The sequence below is a fragment of the Bombus pyrosoma genome, linkage group LG17, assembly GCF_014825855.1.
Source record: "Bombus pyrosoma isolate SC7728 linkage group LG17, ASM1482585v1, whole genome shotgun sequence".
In the NCBI taxonomy this organism is placed as follows: domain Eukaryota; kingdom Metazoa; phylum Arthropoda; class Insecta; order Hymenoptera; family Apidae; genus Bombus; species Bombus pyrosoma.
In genome coordinates this window covers 572740-596088 of record NC_057786.1, presented here as the reverse complement: position 1 = coordinate 596088, position 23349 = coordinate 572740, and the positions used below count along the sequence as shown (strand labels likewise).

The 23349-nt window shown below is 37.5% G+C and overlaps 1 protein-coding gene and 1 long non-coding RNA gene across 10 annotated transcripts in view; both read right to left on the bottom strand.

Moving 5' to 3' along the window:
- Positions 1-210: 210 nt before the first annotated feature.
- Positions 211-23349, bottom strand: part of LOC122577020 (AMP deaminase 2) — a 40174-nt gene continuing 17035 nt past the window's right edge. For 4 of the 9 annotated variants that reach the window (XM_043748046.1, XM_043748045.1, XM_043748049.1 and 1 more), the window contains 11 exons: positions 19911-20088; positions 6882-7035; positions 4951-5137; positions 3270-3619; positions 2928-3125; positions 2542-2837; positions 2344-2470; positions 2096-2259; positions 1717-2011; positions 1504-1614; positions 211-1431 (listed from right to left, as the gene is read on the bottom strand). In XM_043748046.1, coding sequence (XP_043603981.1) covers positions 1261-1431; positions 1504-1614; positions 1717-2011; positions 2096-2259; positions 2344-2470; positions 2542-2837; positions 2928-3125; positions 3270-3619; positions 4951-5137; positions 6882-7035; positions 19911-20088 — 2231 coding nt within the window. In that variant the 3' untranslated portion in view covers positions 211-1260. Of the gene's footprint in view, positions 1432-1503; positions 1615-1716; positions 2012-2095; positions 2260-2343; positions 2471-2541; positions 2838-2927; positions 3126-3269; positions 3620-4950; positions 5138-6881; positions 7036-11431; positions 11897-16287; positions 16439-19910; positions 20089-20833; positions 20950-23349 lie in introns of those variants that run through there. The other 5 variants (XM_043748048.1, XM_043748052.1, XM_043748053.1 and 2 more) reach the window with 5 other exon arrangements.
- LOC122577036 lies at positions 6213-6875 on the bottom strand. The gene is made up of 2 exons (XR_006320013.1): positions 6617-6875; positions 6213-6459 (listed from the first exon to the last, which is right to left on the bottom strand). It is a non-coding gene; the product is annotated as an uncharacterized LOC122577036 (long non-coding RNA).

Sequence of the window (23349 nt, the reverse complement as noted above, 5' to 3'; positions counted from 1 at the left end):
TATATATATCTATAATTCGATAATTCTATGACACAAATAAATTTCATAACCTTCTACAATCTATACTCTAATCATTAATTTGAAAAAGTGATCAGATTAGGAAGTTACAATATGATTTATTTCGTAAAATCAATAAGCTTTTAAATTTGTGGCACTGTCCAAGAATGTTTTCATGGGATATAAAATATTTTAAGTTTAAACACAACATTATTTTGACGGTACAAGTATATTTTTGTTTTATAAGATATACCTTATACAATACATACATCATTTCTATTTAGCAACAATTTATATTCAATATTAGGATTCGTTACGAATGTTGATATATCATCATATATTTGCCAGTAAAAGCTCGTTCATCACAAAGTTGTCTCAAAAACGAAGGAGGAAATGATTACATAATAATGGTCTGAAAATAAATTTTATGTTTCCTATAAATCTAATTATTTTACAAGAGGTACTACATTTAGTGCCTGCAATTTAATATTAATAAAGATGAAAATTATATAAATATTATACAGAGAAATATTACTTTGGAGTAAACTATCCATATCCGAGTTAAACATATCTTTTAAAAACAAATACACAATTTCTGTATAAATGTACAAAAAGGTAAGTAAATAACATTAAAATTGAAAAGACTGAACTGACATACTTTTATATGACTAAAATATGAGAAATGAATTGCTGCTTTGTAATATTTTACATTTTTTTTTTTACACAAAGTTAATACGACGATACTCAATTCTAATTTAATTCACATACATATATGTAATAAAGATTAGTAACACTTGAAATTGGAATTTCATCTAATATCTAACTATTTTTAAATTGGTCAACGTATATGAAAAATTTGAGATTAATTTCTCCCTGTTTTACATTAAAATTTTGGAACCTGAGTGAAAGACGTTTTCTTATAACTTAGTAGTGTTTATACATTTAATCTTAAGAATAACCTTGTTTTCTCTATTAAAACATCTTAAAGGGAAAATTATCACGTATAAATCATGCAATTAACATTATTGTAATATACATTATCGAATGATATCAAACTGATAACCGACAAAAGAAACTTTTTGCAAAAGTATCATTAAAAGTTGACAACAATTATTAGCATACATCACATAATTATTTACGTTACAAGATTCATTTTATAAATAATTCTCAATCGCAGTTTCGTCGAATTTTATAAATACTATTTTGTAATTGTAGAATAATCGTTATATTATGTCCAAGGATCTTTTGTACTATCGCTATGGATTAAAATGGAACGGCTTCGGGTTTTTCGACAACTTTAAAAATATTCGACAATTCGTCGACTAATGTTTCGTATCGATAGGCCACCCGAATATCCGGTACATTCGTTCGCGTAATATCATTACCGGCCACACCCTCTTTTGTATAATTTGGCCCAAGCCAGTATTGTTTACTCTATAAAGTAAGACAAAATGGTTATATTTGGTGTTAATTTGTTTACCCTATGAGTAGCCGTAGAACGCATACCTTGTGTGGAAAACCACTCATAAGCACGGAATTACGCGCTAGTTCACACATATCGCACGAACTGAGCTTCCATACTTGTGCAGCAATACTGTACTCTTCCATCAACGGTTCCTATAAAAACATATTATTATCAACTTAGCTAACGTAAACAAAAGAGGCGTAAGCGAGAAATATTTCGAACGAATAAACGGGCAATTTTTACATCACGCTGACCTTGGTAAAGTGAAATTGAAGGGGATCATCCGTGGAAAGACTTACACACAATCCTCTTGCTAAATATTCGGGCAATGGATTGCGATGATAATTTAAGAAAAGAGAATTATTACTAAGAGGCGACATTGCAATCCCAATTTGTGCTAAATAATACAGATATTGTAGTACTGGCACTTTTCGAAGTAAAAGACCATGAGAGATATTTTCTGCCATCATATAACCGCAAACAAGATGTTGAATGGGACCAGCTTCGCCACAATGAGGTCTGAGGACGAAGGTGTTTAAACCTTGTTCCCTAATAAATAATACACTCTACATCAAATGTTTGTCTAATCAGAGAGCTAACACCAATTACTAGTCGCGAAAAGTGTATACGTACGCTCTAAAATGATTCAAGACGGTCATGTTGGCATAAGTGTAGTATTGATAATATCCATAAGGAGGATTTTCAATATCATCCCATTCTGGGGGTGGACAGACATCTTTATCGAATAGAGGATTTTCAGGTTTGCTCTCATCATCAACTGAATCAAATCCTATTACCTATAACGATGATAGTATCGATGATTCCAAAATACCGAATCAATTCCAAATATTATCAACGTTTGTTGTTAAAAATCTGCTTACGTATTGGAGAAATTTATGTAGCTCTGGGTGAGAATTAGCGTCATTCGTTACTTCAAAAAGGGGAAGAAAGATGTTGTTCATTATCTCTTGGAAATTTGTCAGCAATTTGTTCAATTTAAAAATGTCACTAAATGGAAACAGCAGATATTAGAATGATTTTAGACGAAATATTAATTGAATAAATGCTAAATAACTTACTAAAGCCGAGGAATCTGAATGAGCCAGCGCACATTGTCCGAATATACGTCGCTCTGAATTGCCCATTTCGCTAATTTGTCCCACTCTTCTGGGCTTTTGCCGTAAATCGAAAGACGTAGTTCCGCATTTTGGTACTTGGATTCTTCGAGATCGCTGGCAACTTCCTTGATTATTCTTGCGAAAAATTTACCATTCAAATAGTTATCCGTTTTTAGAAACACTTCACGCAGGCGACTTTCACCGATTGGATTGTATTTGGCGTTGAATTTGTCGAACCTATGGAACGTGTTTCTATCCTGAAAGAACAAGGAAAAGGAAAAGCCCGGATAAATATTTTATTCTGAAATTTATCTTGCCATACGTATGATATATCAATGGAAACTTACCGCATGCACATCCAACATATCAACACTGAGATCGTAAGTGGTCAGGTTCATCGATTGAAATACTTCCCGTAGAGTCATTGTTTCCTTATTCTTGGAGTACGTGACGATTTCATCTGCGTGATTCTTCAAGGTTTTCTTAATAAATCTGAGCAGATGCTTCTGATTCATGCAAGATGCTGCATGAATATGAGTATCAACCTGAAGTCAATAGAACAAACATTTCAATCTACTTGAAAGTATATCATCTCTTCGGTGTTCAAAATGTTCACGATGTAAATCCGTAATATAATCTGTTTGCCGCTAGTTGTAAATTGCAAGTACATTCGGCTCTCCCATACTAACCTTTCTGATGTTATAGAAGTCCCTATGAGGGACTGCCTTTTGACTGGCAAGTTCTCTAAGCTCGTTCAGTAACACATGCAGTTGGAACTTTGACGAAAGATAACTCAGTCTTCTGTAGCAAAAAGATTTTAATGGACCATCGGCGATCATCGCGCAAAGAAGGTTCATGTCCCTGACAAAAGTGGCTAAGTCAGGATACGAGTAAGGGACTGGCTTCCCATTAGCTAAATCTTCCTCATTAGCGTACAAATTGAAGACACCGTTAACGGGAGCAATTATGTAATTCTTTGCCATAGGAAATTCACATTGCCACGGATCTCCTCGAGATGCAGGTGCGTGCACAGGATGATCTAATAGTAACATTGTTTAGGGAGGACAAGTATTAAAACATCATTCATCTCGAGTTACGATACGCAATTACTCGCAAGGCAATACAGTGCTTCGTTTATTCTTTGGGGAAATTCAACGTTTTTATTCGCATCGATACATGGACAGAAATGCAACTACGTGTGCTATGTAAGATGATATGATCTAACCCTGCTGCACGTCCTTTGGATCATTTCAGATCCAGTTCTATCTTTCTATCGTTAGAGAGCGTTTCCCAAGTCTAAGGAAAATATTTAAAAAATCATTATTCACGCGCATGATTTCTCTTTTCGTTAGTACAGTGAAACGTCTTTCTCCGTTGAAGTTGTTCGAAAGCAAGATTCAATGATCGCAGCAGGGTTAAAGCTGGTTCGGACACGGCCAGTCAAGTGGCAAGTAACAAGTAAACAACCTACTACTAAATAATTTGCCCGTTCGCAAACGACCAGTGGGGTACAGTAAAACGGTTCAACCGAGTACATCCGAATTGTTAGATCTTCCGGCCAAATAGGAGAACGGAACAGCATTTCTTTCACTAAATTTACCGGATGCGTCTCTTCAATGGAGTTCATTAGCAACTTGTCAGGTTTGCGCTAGAATCGGGACGCTTGCCAAGCTTGTCACCTGCTTCGTTCACGTTTGGACGAAATTTCTCTTGCGACGCACAGTGGAACGTACCGTATATACTATATTTAATCAAACTTGGCTCGTTTTAAATTAAACATAAATTGATTGAACTCGAACCAAAACTCATTTAACTGCTCTTCAGCTTATGCTCTGTATTGGATTTAAGTTGGTATTTTTAATCCGGTCATCTATAAATTATCTGCAGCAATAAACCTACATATCCAAGCTTATACGTATCTTCTCTCATTTCCCTGTGGCAATAGCGTCAGTCGGTTAAAGCTGTTGTCGGCCAAAGCTATCGTCGGTGAAATTTGGTGTCGTTGACAAATCCTAAATTCCTTGTTACTCGCTCATCGCCGTATCGGCCAGTCTGTGTCTGAACCAGTGCTTGAAGAGGATTCGAAACAAAGGATAACAAGGATAACAAGGGAGGAGGACCTTTCAGAGGTGCGTCTTCAATCAAGGCATCGATGTATGCGTCGGATCAAACGTCCACGATTTCGCTTTCAACTTCTAACTGCGACATCTTACCTTGAAAAACGATACGTTAAAGTAACTTTACGTCATGAACATTTAAGATGTCGAGAACATTACTTGACGTACAAGACGTACAAGGGGGATTCGATAAGAGAAAGATCGTCAGGCGTTAAGAAGCTAGTACTCTAAGCTCTGAATTTGAAATAAATACCTGCGATGGCTTTACGATCATCGTGCTGAACTTCGTCGTCGCTGTTCACTGGTCTCTTATCGACGCTACGTAGAAATCGCGATGTTATAGAGGGGAAGCTCTGTTTAGAATTATTCATGTATTTCTCACGTATTGCCAGTGCCTGAACCAACATCTGCGACGCTTGCTGCAGATCTTCCAAGGGTACCTGTAAACGCACGACGTTTTAGTTAGGTTTCGCAACTTTATCTGATGTCTGACAAAATCTGATGTTCCAAATAAAAGTCAATCGATGCTTCGTCAGCTACGAGCCGCAGTATACAAAATTTCCAAAAGGTTGTTCTTTCGATAAGATACCTCGGGGTTACCTTGACGTTTTTAAACGACACGGTATTTTTGGCTTCGTATCGCTGTAACCGATATCAGGACCAGTTCACCGACACACTGTATCGTATTCTTGACTCTCGAAATTTCGGCTCGATATAAACGACAAAAATACCAGCGGAGTCTCGATTATCCGACGTTTCGTATTACCCGAGATGCTCTCAACTTTGCCATAACTCCGTATTTTCCAAGATTTTAACTTGAAATTTTAATTTCGAAGCGCAGCTAGCGAGATATCGTTAAAGCGATCAATCAAACGTTCTCGACTGATTAAATAATTAATTAAACATAAATACGTGTATCGATTACGCGTGTATACATTATCAAAATCTTTTCTACGATTTCGTCGAGATCCTACCGCGTATCTAAAAGTACATACTGCATCGTATATCGTATATCGTATATCGTATACCGTATCGTTACTTTTACGAATTTCAATAAACCATGGATTTTTTTTTTTGTAACTGTCGTTAATATTCTTTGTCACATCACCGCTGTAATTTTTCCATTTTTATTTCGTTGGAACGTAAAATCGATGTTTAGATCGTTACGCATCGTACAATACGATCGTGTTAAAAGCGATTAAAAGAGCTTCTTATAAAATAATGGAACAGAGGGTTGGTTACGGAAGAGAGAAATCGTGACAGAGGTTTCCTAGGTAAGGCAGCGCGCTCTTAAGGCTTCCTCTCGTAGAAATCTCAAAAAAGCATAATCTTCCACGTAACACAGATTTTACGCGTGGACTCGATCAATTTGTTCTATCCGTTCCAACACGTGACAACGAAGTAACGATAATCGACAGCTGCTACTCGTAAAAGCTCGACCACAATACGATATAATCTGGCCAAATTATGTTTACTCGAAATAGAAGATGGAACATACGAATAGAAACTAATGAATAAATTAATGATTGATTTTATTTCCAGATGATTATAATCGTTGGTTTTAAACTTTCACGATGAGTGGACGACGTATTTGCGGTTCTTCCTGGTTCAGATCCGCAAAAAGTGGCGTGGAATGCTCGCGGAACGTTGAAACGAAGCACAACGTAGGGCAACTGTACCTAATATGGGTCAGCGCGCTTAATATGGAACGGTGCAATATCTCGACGAGTAATTGACAAAATCAATCGGTAACGGTATTTCGCTGAAAGCAAAGCGTATTAATCTTTTTCCAGTTTCGCTTGGAAATCTGTCGTCGAACGCGTTTGATCGTTGTGTTTGAAAGCGTACGACAGTTTTGGAGAGAGGCGAGTTAGATAGCGAAACTTTTCAGTTCTTCGGTGTTTCCGAAAGAAATTTACCGTTTTATTTATTTTCCTCTTAATACAGCTGCTATTTCACCGACGAAAGATACATTCATCCAATATCAGATTGTCGCACAAGTTGCTTTCGTTTTCTAAAAAAATAACACGGCTGTGTTCTATTAATAAAGACACGGTTTGAAAACTGGAAGAACCAAAAATACGTCCAACGATCGTAACTTTGTCATTTTTACCATTTTACCATTTTTTTATGAACAATACCAACGTTTTCAAACGACTGCTGTCTGATTCGGTCTTAACGTACCCCGGAAGTATCTTCGCCGGATATGGAGACCCTCTGGAAGTGTGGCACGAAATCATTTTCCTCGAGATTGAAGATGTGATCGACGTCATCGGGAACACCGGGGCCGAGCGATGGTTCATAATGGCTACGACGTTCCTCTAAATCCTTGGCAGCTCTGCAAGAATACTCTAAACATGATTTTTTTACTCGCGCAAACGTAGAAGCCTGAATCGCGATCGAAAGAAACAAGCGTCGACAGTTTTTACGAAATACAACACACACTGATATACATATATTAGCTGTATCAGCTAATCTGTGAAAAATTGACACAAAATAACGAGTACATAAAAAACTCTATACGGAAATCAAGTTATTTGCATCAGGTTATTGTTTAAGGATCAACGAACGAGCTACAGGTGCTGCTACGTTGTAAACAAAAAGTTGATCGCATTCTTGGAAGGATCAGTGAATTTTTGGATGCTCGCTAAATTTTATGGAAACGTACGTTTTCAACGTCATGTTACCATACTACCAAGTATTACGAAAAGGCACGACATTGTTTACGAAATCGGAACCAGGTACGGCCAGCAAACAACCTTTGCCTGCCTCGCGGTTAATAAAATACTTTCGTCAACACCGACACATTGTCGCTTTGCTTTTGAATCAGCGATCCAACATGTAACATTAAACTTTGACACGTAGTTTTGCTCGTCCCGTACAATGTATGAAATACGTGGTCGTCCTCCTCTGACAATTCTCTCGCAGCGACAAACAGTCGACGATTAACAGTGTGGATGAAAATTCACGCGCGTCTTGACAATTGCTCAAACTTGATCCTCCAAAAGGACATCGAAGCCTCCAATGAAATTTCGTTGTTTTCGATTTTCGTCTTGTTTTCTGAGATAGAATCTGTCTGGCCCCATTCGTACCATGAATTACGAACCCTGTACAGTTCCATAAATTGAATCGATCCAGTGACAAACCATTAAGCACACTTCTAACCAGACAAATTGGAACTTTAAGCTACGTTCAAACGGTTGCTGGCTAGCCTACGTCATTCGAACATCGTGATTCTGAACTATCGTTCGTACAGAACAGCGCTTCTTAAACTTCTCTTATTCGCGACCCCAATTATACGGACGAGAAGGTACATAGAATAAACATACGAATAAAACGTTAATCGGCGACAAAAATCGAAGAAGTTTAAGTTTAAAGAATTCTCCGTTATATCTATAATTTTATCGCTCATTACCATTTATCGGGACAAAATTAAATTTGCATATATATTTTTGCACGAGGAATTGAATATATTCGTGGAAGATATTTTGGTTTTACAGTCGCCAACGACGAACGCGTCGTTTCGCGACAGGCACGTAGAATAAAACGTTACACGAGCGTTAAAAACCATTTTAGAAATCGTTTAAAATTCTGCCCCAATTCCAAAAAAAGAAAAAAATCCATTTGAACGATTAATAACTGGCGGAATTTTTCTCGATCGTTTGACGACGGACGATCGGCATTGTTCATTTCGCCGGTACATCGTGGCATTTAGAAAAATTTCGACGACCCCGTAATCCTGTTACGTAACTCGCGTAACACGGGGTCGCGATCTACAGATTAAGAAGCCCTGGTACGGAACAAAGTCCCCGCATTTCGTCTTTGCTCCACGAAGAAAGATAACGATGAAAAAATGAATTACGATTGAACTAAAAGTACATAAATGTAAAAGAATAGCATTGCTATCGAACGAGAAAAGAAAAGTCATTGAACACACGCTAACGTATTTAAATTAGATGCATCGAACCTGTCGTTTCTGTTTAACCGGTTCAGGACGGGTATGCGCTATATGTATATAATATGACTCGAATATTTCAATATCTTTGCGAGCGATTAAGTTTCCTTTAAAGCAGGATTTCTGGCCGTGCGCTTCCATGTAAATCGCAGTCAACTTTTATAACGTACTTGGAATTTTCGTATCGTAGCGTCGAATTTCGAGTTTCGTTCGCTTTACGGTCGCCGAATTTTTAAACGATAAGACAAATGGTAATGAAATGGTAAAATAAGTGCGTTCGCGGTGTAATAGAATATTAGAACGTACGATAGCGATAAAATGTATCGAGTCAAGTAATTAACGAGATAAGAGTAATTACAATGTAAGAAAATTAATAGCCGATAATCTACATATACATTAATAATATATATGTTACAAAGCGGGGAAAATTTGTCTTTCTTCGTTGGTATCGTTGAGAAAAGATACAAATTTTACTGAGTACAGCTGAAAAAGAGAATCGGACTATGGTCGAAATTAAATACAGACCATAAAACAGACAGAGGAATTGTCGACAAAGTCGATACGGTCGTCGCCGTTTCAGCGCAATAGCGACGAACCTGCAAATTTGTAAACATCGAAGTAAACGCATTGCTAGGTCTCAGACATACCTGATCTTTCCATTACAGAGGAGCGCACGAACGATCGATATTATTGTCAATATTTAAGTTTCTCGATATTGTACTGACGATATACGGGGCGTCCTCGTTTTTTCCAACCTTGTCGATATATTCTATAGGTCAGGATAAGGGAAAAACGTCGATGAACGTATCGCACATCTGCCTCAACAACGACACGACGTCGTTCAAGATTCGTAGAGTTTTTGAGTTACGTTTCCTTCGTTTTCTAAAGCAATAATAGATGCACAACGTGTTTTGCTTTATCTCTATGTATCGTACGTTGTATTATCTCCAACATCTCTATGTATTTCTATCGTATGATCAAAATGGGTCATCATACATAACTCGATAAAATAATATAAAGCAAGAAATCTGTGCATCCATCATTTCCTTGAAAAACGGAAGAAACTTTTGGGACGACCTGATGCTTTCTACTGGTAGAATCCCGTAAGTGAAGCTCTCAAAGATTCACCCTAAAGTCATGATTTTTCAATTATCGTCGCAGCGGATGATCAACCTGTCGTTGGAAGCTTCGTCATGGAGACATAACGGGGAAAAAAAAAGAAAAAAAATAATGAAATAAAATAAAATGACCTAGCAAACCAACCTCGCCTTAACGAACTTTCTTTATCGGTGTGTAAAGTAGGAATAGATCAGGAATATTTACATCTGTTAGTAGTCAAAGGGTATCATAATATGTACTTGTACAACCGCAACTCCAACGAGTAATAAACCAGGAACTTCAAAGGGTAATAAATTCGATCTTTCGCCGCTGCCAATCTCGTATTGACAGGAATGCTGAACATCTTGAAACGAACTTGTACTTGAAGTCGTACAAGAATCACGATAGCTTCTGGCTACTACCAGATGTAAATGTTTCTCATCTATTAATACCTTGCGTCGTGGTAATGCACGTTCGTCACCGCTCGTTGCGTATATCTTTTCTTTTTTCTCATAACTCTTTAACGATACTTCAAATGGCGTACGTTTATATAACTTTTCTTTTTCTTATCTCGGTCCGTGGAACGCGTATAGACAGCGTCTGGCCGGGAGAACAAAACTGGGACAGCAAACACCTTGTATATCGATCATCCGCAGCGTCTCTCACGTCCGATACTGTTGAGAACCTTAAATATTGACGATAATATCGATCGTCCGGACGCTACTTTAAAATTTCATAATTTTCCGAACGTTGTTGATGAGAGTAACGTCGCTACTGAAATATTTGTTGTCAGCTAACGCGCTTCGTAGCAATAACGGCGCAAGTCGTGTCGTAAACATAGCTAAAAGTAAAACCAGAGAGAATGCGAACCACCTTGTTTATCTCGACATTCTAAAACATTTCCTCCGTTATTTAATTACAAGTTTTACCGGACGAACAAACTCGTTCGCTTCGTCTCCTGAGAAATCACTTTTTTCTGCAGTTGCGTCATCGCTGCGCTGGAACGGCGAACGTACGTAAGGTATTCTGAATTTCTTCAAAAATCTGCATAGAGCGATGCTAGGAAACAGTCCTTCGCTTAATTCACCTTGCTATTTATAACGTTTAGGTGAAACGTCTTAAATTCATCTTTCTGCTATTTTCAATGGCAATTAATGAAAAACCGCATAATTCAACAATCAGATCTGCAATCTTATCGTTTATTATCCAAGCTAACTGTTGGATTGTCCCGAAAGTCTCATTTTCTGTTTCGTATCATTTTGTCGAGCTATGTTGTTACGATCCGTTTTGTTTTCTTACTATTCTTTCGATCATACGGAATTCGATGAAATAATATAAAACAAAAAATACTGTGCATCTATCATTTCCTGATAAAACGAAAGAAACTTTTGCCACAGCCTAATACTTTTCGTTTCGTACGAAGACGGATGAAAATTACTCGTCAGATCCGAAAAGGATATTCGGACCATCACCACAAGAAACACATAGCAAACCGACTGATTCGAGCGCGAAGAATATGACACGTCGGATCCCGTATTATCGATTTCTTCGAAAATTATCACACGCAAAAGAGAAATTTTCAGGGTAATACAAACAATAGTCATTCTTCGTCTATCTTTAAAGCCCCGTCCTAAAAGGGTTAGAAGGTGTGAGCAATCATGATGACGGCATTTTAATTTACCTCAAGAGTATCCTATTATCCCTGAGCCATCGTTTCGATTCGTTCGCACCAGCGAACATGTTACACGATCCTTCTCTCGTATTTTACGTCTGTTGCATGCACGCTGACAGCGTCCGAAAAACGAAATGTTCTCATAAGCAAATGTTCCTTTCTTGTCGCATGCTTTTTCATTTCTCTTTTCTTTACTTATCGCAAAACTCGACAAAGCAAACAACGATATTCCAGTTTCCTTATCCGTTACATTTCATTATCAGTTTTCATCGTGAACTTGGTCGTTCGTTTCGTCTCAATGTGAACTTTCCAGCGGGTTTTAATTTACGTTTGCCCTCGTTCTAAGCTCATATCGCATCCATAACGCGTTGTGTCTCGTCAAACGATCGTCTAGTTGGCTGGTTAAACGTTAGCCAGTTTACAATTGAGGGACCCAGATGTGGAAAACGTGATGAGATGTGCGAACACGTGGTACTAAAAATTGACGGCAAAATCAGCTTCAGGAGGAGAATAAATTCTTCTCGAGAAAGTTAATGTTAAATCGCGATCGTCTTAATCTGCACGGTTTTCTGTCCAAGCGTTAAATCGTCTGCCAAAGGCAAACACGGTAATATCCGAACGTTTTGTTATGCGATTATAACGTTTCTCGGCGACCGATGCCTTCGTTCGTTTCAAATATGTACATACTTTGTTAGCGTAGGAAATTATTGGCGTTCTAATTGTTGCAAGAAAATACGAAAGTGGTGCAAGTGTCAACAGAATTAGGAAAAATACGCGCCGTTGGAAAAGCCAGAGACATTAAGGAACAAAAGCAAAAACGCATTGAAGATTATCCAAAGCGCGTAGATATCAAGATTTTGTACAAATGGAAGTTGCTTATTAAGTTGAAAGAATTACGCGAGTTGGCAGGCAGAAACATACGGAACGCATAAATGGAATTTATATCTTATTATAATACACCGATTCTGTGTCCTCGGATTGAACAAGTCAATCTGTTGCACAAAACTCCGCAACTCTATTCGATATTCACGTTACATCCCTACGATTCCTACAGATAGGTTCGACGAACTAAACATTAGCCGTCAAGTATGAAGCATAAAATTATATTCGCTGGATAAGAAAGCTAACAGAAACCAAATAACGTATGTTCTATTAGTACAAATTATAAAACCAATGGAACAAGCGTCAAGTTTCCAAACCAAAGATCGTACACGCGAGCCTCGTTGCAACAAGATAAATAATGATAAATAATATTAATAATTTCACAAACTAGTGCTGCGTACTACTGTCAATATTAACCAGTTAGCTGTTGCTAACGATAGAAATAAAGTCACAACGAAACGACTGTTTTTATCGTTCAATTTTATTACTGCAGTTTGTGGCAATTACCGAATTGCGATTTAAACAGCAAATTGTAACTACTTTTCATGGGTGACGAGTATATTCGTCCGAAACAGCAAACTGGTAGCGATTAACAGTTTGCTTCGCGAGGTAGGTAGATGGTCACGTTTCTTACGATGCCATCAGGTGTCCCAATACTTATGGACGGGTTCGTATATATCTCCACTTTCGTCAAGCTTCGATGAAGAAGTGGAACACATACAGACAGATACAGATTGCACGTAAGAATCATATTGCTAGTTGTCTAAGGAGACGGAATAACGTGGCTTTCTTTCTCGCTAGATATAGAGGAAAGTCGTACAGTACCGGCCAAAATTCTCGCTTCTACCGCTAGTTAACTGCGCTATAAATGGACGATTAAATAAATACTACGAGAATGCGAGGCGATAGAGAAAATAATTGCGAGGCGAGTTGCTTTTTACGGTTGGTATTGTATGGATGAAAGTAAAAACTATTTTACTACGTTCGGTATTGTACGAAATTCAAAACAATTTTCGAAATATAATTGAAAAGGATCTTTTTTCATTAAATGGAAAACAGTTTCCCCTAGGAAATGGCTACAACGCACGGAAAAAGACCGCTGACAAATATTAAAAAAGAAAATAATGTCGATACATGTATCGGCGCCGTCGCTAAAGAGCTTCTTCCTCCTCCTCGATACGCGTATCGACCCCGCGCTGAACGTGCCAATAGAAGGATGAAAAACGCAACGGAGGTATCGATATGTATTTCGAAATTTTCCCACACATTTTCAAAATCTGGTAAAATCTTTCAAATTTAATTTAAATCTTCCGATTGACGTGGGAGAGAACGCGGAGAGAGAAAAAGAATACGTTTGCCTACGGAGGGTTAATTTAATCCTGTTCGCAAAAGGTTACACGCTACATCGCTGGAAGGCAATGAAACGAACGGTAGAACGCACGAGCTACATAGTTGATAATAGAAAAAGCAAAGAGTCGATATAAATTGCAGCATATGGCCTTTCTTCACTGAGTCCCTCAATCGTCTTGTTATCACGAAACATGTAAATATTCACAATCATCATCCGGCATTTCGAAACGGCATATCGAAGGCAATGCGTTTCATTATTTCTCGTTACCGGACAAACGATAGCAACGATTCGAAAAAAGATACCACTTGTCGCAATTCTACCGCAATATCTGTGCAATAACACGTTCGATTTTACTCGCGAGGTTTTAAGTCGACTTTATCGTAAGAATCTAGGAAATGAGCGTACAGAACGTATCTGCGATATTTACGGTATTCGTAAATAATACCGTACGTGTGCGTTCGCAAACAGAATAAAATCGTGCGAAGATAACGCATGTACGGTTCGACTGTTAAACACTTCGATCGCACGTACAGTGGCTGTTGGATAAAAGACGCAGACAGAATTTGTTCGCGATTGAACGAGATAGGTTTCGAGTAGAGCAGCGGCCGTATTTGTCCATACGTTGCTACGATCGCTACGAATGGGCAACGATTTTGCGATTTTGCGGAACAACAGGAAGATCATCGCGACTTGAACGAAGAAACATGAGAAAGGGAAATGTGTCGATGATCGACAAACGGGGGAACGAAATTTCCATAACGACGTACATCTCCTACGCGTAGCCTGTTACATAGAGCGTTTGTAAATCTTGGCCGATATCAAGTGCAGTACTACCGCACCTTTTCACGAGATCGGAAATTTTTTTTTCACGAAATATTCGGAGGAACGAATGTCCGCAGCTATTAACCAGTTAACTGTTGCGACCTCCTTGAAAAGCGTGTACCCAAAAAAGTGTGTGGCAAAAAGTAAGCGAGTTAACTCGTCAAACAAAAAATATATGTGGCTGTTATAATATAATATAGGATTAAGTTGCAGCGAAAGGACTGTTTTATTTCTGAATTTTATTACTGCAGTTTGTGACAATTACCAAATTGCGATTTAAACAGCAAACTGTGACTACTGTTTACGATTGACGAGTATACTCGTCATAACAGGAAATATTGCCACTTCTTTGTGACGAGTATACTCATCGAAAACAGCTAACTGGTTAAGGAACATAATGTCGAATCATGCGTCTGCATATGTGCTCTATGTACGTATACGTGGCTCACGAAAATATTCGCACGCTCTTAGGAACTGTTTATGCATATACGAGTCGCTTAACGCAAAAGCGATGTAAACACCGAAGTGCCGATCTCTGATTAACGAGGAACAAAGTCGGAATCCTGTAACGTACAATAATATTAAAGAACGTTACACCTGTTTTATGTAAGTCACTGTACAGTTACAGTATGAAGATACCATATTTGCACGAAACAGAATCAAGGTTAAGCTTCGGAGATGCGGCGTTAAACCAAATAGCTAGAAAACTGACTTACGCTACTTTCGCGTTAGACGGCTCATATTATACGAAACGTTTTGAGACTTCATTGGCTCTGGAACGAGACACGACCGTCGTGATTACATTGGTAATATTTGAAACGAATCTGAAAATGTATGTAAAAGTTAGAAGATATTTTATGGATTTCGTACGAGTTAGTGTATTTGAACGAAGCATTTGAACAATGAATTATGATATGAATGCTATATGAATAATACACAATACGTAGCGAGACTATCTTTGCCACTGATTACACGTCGAAGACCATTATTCATGCTGCGTATTAATTTTTCATTAACCGTATGTTTATAGTAAATGTCTATGTATATAAATATAATAAATAAATCTAAAAATGTACGTAGAAGTTAAAACATACGTAGTGGAAGTGTACTGTTCGTTTGAATAGCCAATTATTCGCAATATTAATAAGCCACAAACGTATGTAGCGAAATACAAACTTCTCTACATACATTTCCGGACTGCTTTCAGATCTTACTATCATAAACACGATAGTCGTATCTCGTTACCAGACCGCGCATCTTTATGCAAAGATCGTTCATTAGAAAATACAAAATTGCAAAAAATTACGCGTAATGTGAAGAACCATAAGAAAACATTCAAAGTACAGCGCTTTCTACGATACGTAGCAGTTAAATCAATTTCCCAATTTCTAGAGATTCTTTTTTCTCAGCTATATCCTTAAGAACACGAATTTCCGTGAAAATTCACAGTCTACTCGTCTGCGGTGCCAACGAAATATCGAAAAGTTTCGTACACGCATAACGTACACGATATTCCCGTAAATAAGAATTCTGTGGTAAGTTTTGGAACGCTTTCACGAGCCACTGTGTTTAAGTGTTTAAGTGTCAAAATGTCGTTGAGGATTCGCTCGACAGTTTATCGTTGCACAGGACGGGAAACTAAGCGAACGCGAACGTCTAACCAGGAAGAGACGGCGGCTCGGCCTTATTTCCGTTCCCTTCCGTTATTCATCGATACATCTGTAACGCGTAATTCGAAGGTGTCACGGCATAGTAAACGCGGCGAGAGTCCGCGAATGTAAAACTTCTGTCAATCGATACGTTAACTCACATAGCCTAGACTCGGAAATTCTCGTGGCGAGGTCATGAAAGACTATCGTAAAGCCGACCGGGGATCATGCGGTCGTCCAACACGAGTCTGATATTTCTTGGTAGCGTACCGGAAACGATCTACGTTGCACGCAGAGCATACCGTCGCGCACTTCCTATCACCACGATGGTCTTACGACTACTGAAAGGCCGGCCATGAAGGCTGCTCGCGAACCTAACCCCAACCTAACCCCTTCCCCACGTCTAGACCACTGCCACGCCATCATCGTCGCGCCACACCGAATCGCGCCACTCGCTCATTGTCAAACAAGCAATCACATTGTCCATATTGCGAAGACGTAGTTCGTTTGATGTAGCCCCTATAGGTTGTCGCTGCTTCAATTAATCGCGGTAGCTCTATTATCGTTATAAAGAAGAAGCTTTCATTTAATCGTTTAGGAATTAACCCGAAGGTAACAGGCGACGCAATTGTATCGCCACAAGGCAGCTCTTGAAAATCAATTTCATCGCGCCATGATGTTCCGCTACGCGTAGCTATGATCCTCGCAAAGAACAAAACCATCGCAGATCCTTTAATCCGCTATCTTGTAATTAGATTATATTCTGTCGCAGAAAGTTATATCCTGTGTATTTGTTTATATCCTGTTTTTGTTTGTTCTCGGCCAAACGTTGTCGTTGTGTTCCGTAGGCACCGAGATAAGGAATTAGTGTCGTATAAACGTATACGTGTTATTGGGAGCATCGTCAAAGTGTTATGAAAAAAGAACGACATAGGAAATGACCGATAACGAATACGCGTTACTACGTATACTATACGTATACTAGTACAGAGTATGAATGGATCAAGAATAATTACATGTGACGACGGTGGTAGTCAGTAGCCACGATTCTACTACGACTTCAACTACAAGTCCATTTCAAAATGTTCACCATTCCCGACGATATAAGATCGGCAGTGGCAAAAGATCAAAGAGATGAATTTCGAATGGGTGCTGAATTTTTCAAGTTCATTCATAGCACTCTACTACCAGTAGAAAGTGCAGAGAATTCGTCGCGTTTCATTTTATATCCATTACCTTTTCAAGTTCTGTTCCTTTTAAAGGATTTTTCGATTTGAGGGATAGTCGGGAGTCGCAGGAGAGTCAGGAGGCCGACGAAATCGCACGACGTCCTGTTTCGTCAGAAACCGCTGGATAAAGCGCGATGAATGAGCCAGTTGTCGTAGCGAAGCACGAAATAGATTCGGTCATCGCTTTCCCAAAACTCTGACCGTTTCCGTCTCACTGCGTCACGTAATCGCTTCCGAGTATTCGGATAATGCTCCTTGTGCGCCGTCTGAACTTTTGCTGCGTTTTTATGGTAAACAAACCAAGTGCTGTACTTGATTCTAATATAAATATATATAATACATGACATTAGAGTTAGAGTCACATCTTATACATTACAGAAAATACACCAGCTACAATGGTAACCACAGCAGATTAAACGGTAAACCAGATAGATCTACGTTGCAGTATTGATCGTTACTTTACTGCATACGAACTAAGATCTATCGTGTGAGATAATTTTACCAGTGCTCGTTTTAATCGCAAACGTAATAGTGCTTGTACCGAGAATATATTAACGGCAAATTATGTGAAAAAATTAGTCGAGTCGTAAAATCATACTTTCCAGTAGAAATTTTATTCCAAGTTTTAGTTTACTGCACAAATCTTAGAATGATAAAAATGAAATATTGTACAGGGTACTTGTCGACCCTTTCGTTAGGCGGCTATCTTTTTTTCCCACCTGGCCTAAGCAAGCAAATGTAATAGAAATTGAGCGCAACTGAAAATTTATTTTCAGAAGCTTCAGCACTCGCATCAAGAGGCATGGTATGGAACTAACAAGAGTAATAGCCAAGAATAGAATTGAATTAGGTACATGCACCTTCGTAGATAATCCCAATTATAGACGGCAGTTAAAAAGAGATCATAAATTCTGACCACCTATAAAAACGCATTGCAATGAAATTTACGTCTTTTTAAGACAACACGAGACTCACAAGTGGATCGCATAAAAGTGCAATTTTCAACATTAATAGAATGTCCTGAAGGAAATGTACCGGTGTTCTATTTTAAAAGCACGAAATGACCTCTAGAATGAACGTCTGGGGCAGGAAAAGATTACGGGCTTTTTTAGACGATGGAAAAGGAAAATTTCTTCTCAGCAACGAATAAAAGATTACAAATTGGAAAATGTAAAAATTCCTAAACTGAAGAATTAAACTTATTAATCTTAAAAGCATAGTTAAATATATTATTTATCTTAATTTAAGTCTGTATCAAAAGTATAATACTTATATTCTTAATGCAGTATATGGTTAATTGTACTTATCAGTCGTAGTAGTAGTGATAGATTGTCACGTGTAGTATATTCCAGCAATTTTATGAATGTTTAGCACGAGTATTGGAGTAAGTCTTATTTCATTTTGTAGTTTTTAATATTACTTCAAGTATGTCATGTAATAAATGTTATTCTAATAAGTAGTATTTTCTAGCAAGTATCGTGTTCTATACAATGTTATATAATGTACATGTAACGGATAATTTTGGAGTTACGTTACTAAAATTTTTCGTTAATGTCATGATATAAGGATAGCTTAAATTTTTTGGAGAATACGAGTACGCTGTAGCTTAAGGCTGTTTAAAATCGTCTTCGTTATGCTTTTCTCTCGCTATTCTCAGTAACGCTTTGAAAAGGACTGTATCGCGACTACACATAACTACTGCAACGGGTTAAAGAATGACCTCGTTTCGACGTTGAATTTTCATGAATTCTGGAGCAAGGAAATCGATTTATCAAACTGTTCAACAAACTCGTAATATCTTCGGTTTTCAAACATTTACAAGAAAAATTACCATTTTTATAAAATTGCAGTGAAAACTGCTCAAACATAAGAAAAAAAGTTTTCGAGCAATTATTTTTGACCTGCGTGATATAAAAAACCTTAAGGTATATATATATATATATATATATATATATATACAACGTATATATAGAACGTGATTGAAGAATTATCAGTACTGATAATGAAATTTATGTCGATAAATAAACATCTCTACACAGAATCTATAGAGTTATTGTGATATGTTTAAGTAGACTAATTTGATAAGTAAAGATTACACGTACATATTTGAACATGCTCGTACAATTTTTTAATTTAATTTACATAAAAGATAAACGAAGAACATCATTTTACGTAACTTATAAGATAATTTGTAATAACGTCTGGATAAGCTAAAATAAACTGAATCAGAATAAGACTCGTCCTAAATACATTTTATCGTTATCGCCAATGGAAGAATACAAAAACCGACAGAACTTTCCAGTACAATAACTGAAGAAATAAGAAGGCCAGTGGGCGATCGCACTTCCAAACGTTTTTTACACGTATAATTCGTACAATTTATGAACTGGCGTATTTCAGATCTAATTCGGCTGGACTATACCGTGGCTGCTCTCATTGCGTCACGTGTAAACAAGTTTTCTCGATGTCTGGTTAGACGTCATCCGGTCGTACCATGATCGCTAGCGTGAATCAAGGTTCATTTTTGAAAAGAAAAGTACGAACGCGTTACTTACTTGACGGTTAATTGCCTCTGTATGAGAAGCTTCTTCTCGATTTGTTCGATTGGAAATTGTGGGACCTCATAGGGGGCGGAAATTTCATTGGGCAATTCGTGAGGTGCAAGTCTTAAGGAGGTTCCACCACCTGCACCTGTTCCGCCACCTTCCAGGCCAAACACCGGACTTTCGCTTCCTGTAACGAAAAGCATAGTCCCTTTTTAGCAGGAAAACGTTTATACTAAACGTGTTATTATACCTCGAAAGCGGACGCAAAATGCCTTAAAACGAGTTTAGTCCAGTGCAGCGGTTCTTAATCTCTGGTCCGCGGACCCCAAATGATCGCAAACTCTTCACGGTGTGACGCTCACGCGCGACTTGTTATTTTACTACTCGAGCAAAAGATGTTTAACCAGTTAACCGCGTTCGACGTGTTTACTCGGCGTTTTATTTACTTATCATGCTAATTACACACCCCATAAGAGATTTTTAAAACTAAATTCCGCAGTTAACTGGTTAAGGAGTACGTGTACCTAAAAAATGTTCTAGGTGTATATGAATTTATCTTTATTTATTTAGACCGAATATCTCCTCCGAATATCTGCAAATTTGAACCGACGAATGTTTCAAATATTTCAGGCATGTTACGGATTCGAAGTTCGAATCAACATGGAAACAGGGATTATTATATATATATACGCAACAACAGGAAATTATTTAGAACAAACGTGATTAACGAGAGACTAAGAACCGCTGGTTTAGCGGTACTACCTCGAGACTTGGTTAACAAGATTGTACGCTTCTATGTATGTCTAATGCAAATTGCTAAGTAAGTTTCAGCGTGCGTAGTTCATCGCTGTGAACTAGAAAACGCTTTCACTGTAACCGCAAATTATTTAACATAAACGCAGCAAACATGCACGTTGCATCGAGAAAATTACCATCGTTCTCCGCCTGTCCCGTTTTTTGCAACCATTCCGTAATAGAATTTCGCTTATATCCAGACAAGTAGTCAGTTTCGCTACCCAGCACCATCGTGCGGTTTTGTTCTGCGCGTCTAGAAAGATTTGCCAGAATTCTAATATCGAACGTGATTTCCCCAATCTCTGCTCGAATCTGTCGATCGTCTACGATAGTTGCAGCTTGTTTGCTTGCGAATAGAACTCGGTATCAATTAGTAAAAAAAAGTAATCAAACATGTATATGTCGTATTAGACGTACAATCCAATAGAAGATGCGAACGTCCGTTTATTGAATGAGTAATTGCAAAAGAAAACGATAATTGTGATACTGAAACTGTCGACCTTTAACCAGTTAGCTGGTTTTCACGAGTATACATTTTAAGTACGCGCTTTTCAAAGAAGTCGCAACTGCTAACTGGTTAACGCGTACCTAAATATATTGCACGTAATTAGTTGGAACTGAAGCAACATGACAAAAATAAATGAGTATGTGTAACCGTGTTTCTATCTGAATAAAGGTAAACGTTGATATTGCTAAAAATATTTGCATGTTCTCGGTATTTGCAAAAACAAAGAATCTGGCAGCAGCCACTGTAACTGGCTTGACAGTTTTACTATTAGGCAGATTCGATTTACGAGTAGTTTAAGAAGTGTAAACAATAATCTCAACTATAGCTATCCTTACGCGTTAATTAATCGCCGAGAAGTCCCGATTTTCGACCAGTTATAAAGAGGATACAGTATTACGCAATTTCCTTTGCTGTCCAAATTCATTCTAAAGAGGCGAAGGCGAGAGATTCCGATTCCGATTTCGCGTTACAATTCGCTATATCATTGATAAATTTTCTACTAGACGATAGACCTCGTTAAAAGAAATAACTTTTGCCTGAAAACTTGTTTTCTATTTCTCGCGGCTCGCGAGTTATTTATTTAATCGAAAAGTTTGTGGAATTTTGGAATTTCCCGGTGAGAAAACGCCGACTGAAAAAGAAAACGTTTGTTCGTGTCGATTCACTCGTTCGCGATCTACCACAAACATATACAATACGTACAATAAATCAAAAATGTTATAAATCGCGTGTTGACGTGAAAGAGCGATATTTAATCTCATTTTCTGTTTATGTTATATAGTAATTATAATTTCGTGTTTATGCTGTACGTTTTTTCTACGAAAATATTATTTGCATTTGTCTAGCGCATCTCGAAAGTTGTACCAATTGTTGACATGTATTATATCGATAACGATATCGTATTTAGCTTTTCACTGCTTCGAGTTTGGAAGGAACAATTTATGAAAATGTACCTGTACTTAAATGAATAACAATCACCCTGTCTAATATGTGAGGCAAATGTCAAGTAATAAATTTGCATAAACATCCAGAGTCTATTTCTAAGTCCAACCAGAAGTTGCAACAGCTTTCTGTTTACATATGCAATATTGAAGTCAAGTTAAATCAAAGTGTATGTTGTTCTTCAGAGTTCGAGTACTATTTTTGGGAATCCGAATCTTTCAACACGTTACAGTTCTCTGACGCCAATACGCCAGTAACCTTGACAGCGTGACAATCGTTATTTGATTTTGCTTTCATCATAAACGACGTAAACCAAATTTACACACGTTTACAATATTTCCCTTTCTGAAACGAAATTCTTTCTTTCAAGCTGGAGGCTATATGTGAGGGCACTTATGCGCAAGTTCATTTTCACAATGTACCCAATTTAATCACCTTTTGTAATTTACAGCTTTTATAGTCAACTTGATAAATGAAGTAATTGAAACCATAAACTATAACTTTTATAAAGTAAATTTTTAAAGTTATGGCGTAAGAATTAACATCTGCCTCTAAACGATTTTGATTGTGAATACTATATAGGACCAAAATTTTTTAGGTTACTGGTAACCATTATCGATAACGGAAATTGTTTCTCGTTATAAATAATCATTACCGACAAGCGGAATTGTCTTCAGTTATGACTCACTATTATCGGTGACAGAAGTTTCGTTTGTCTAGGTTAAGAGTAATCAATATCGATGGCCGGTTGTACATAGCCAAAACAGATAAATCTTAATATTTTTTTTTACAACTTCATTCCTCGAAAAATGTCTGCAAAATTTAACGACAGCTGATTTCCATTTAAATAAGAATTAACTTCCTCTCGATGAGTTTCTTTTTCAAATTTTAAAATAATTGTTACTTTCGTTCTCTAATCGAAATGGAGCTTGCGTATCAAAATTTATTCTAACCTTAATTACACCAAGCCCGAGCGACAACACTTATATAAGATCTACTTCGTTCTGAATAATTCAGCGCGATTAAAGAAAACGTAATGTTTCGAATCAAGGCTTGATTTAGGATTAAACTAAATTTTAACAGGAAGTGGAAACAGAGAAGTCAAATGAATGAGCGAAAATTAAAATTATATAGAAAAAGAAGAAATTCTATCGGTTTAAGTTTAAGATAATGGCATTTTTTAATGAGATTTTTATTTTAAAT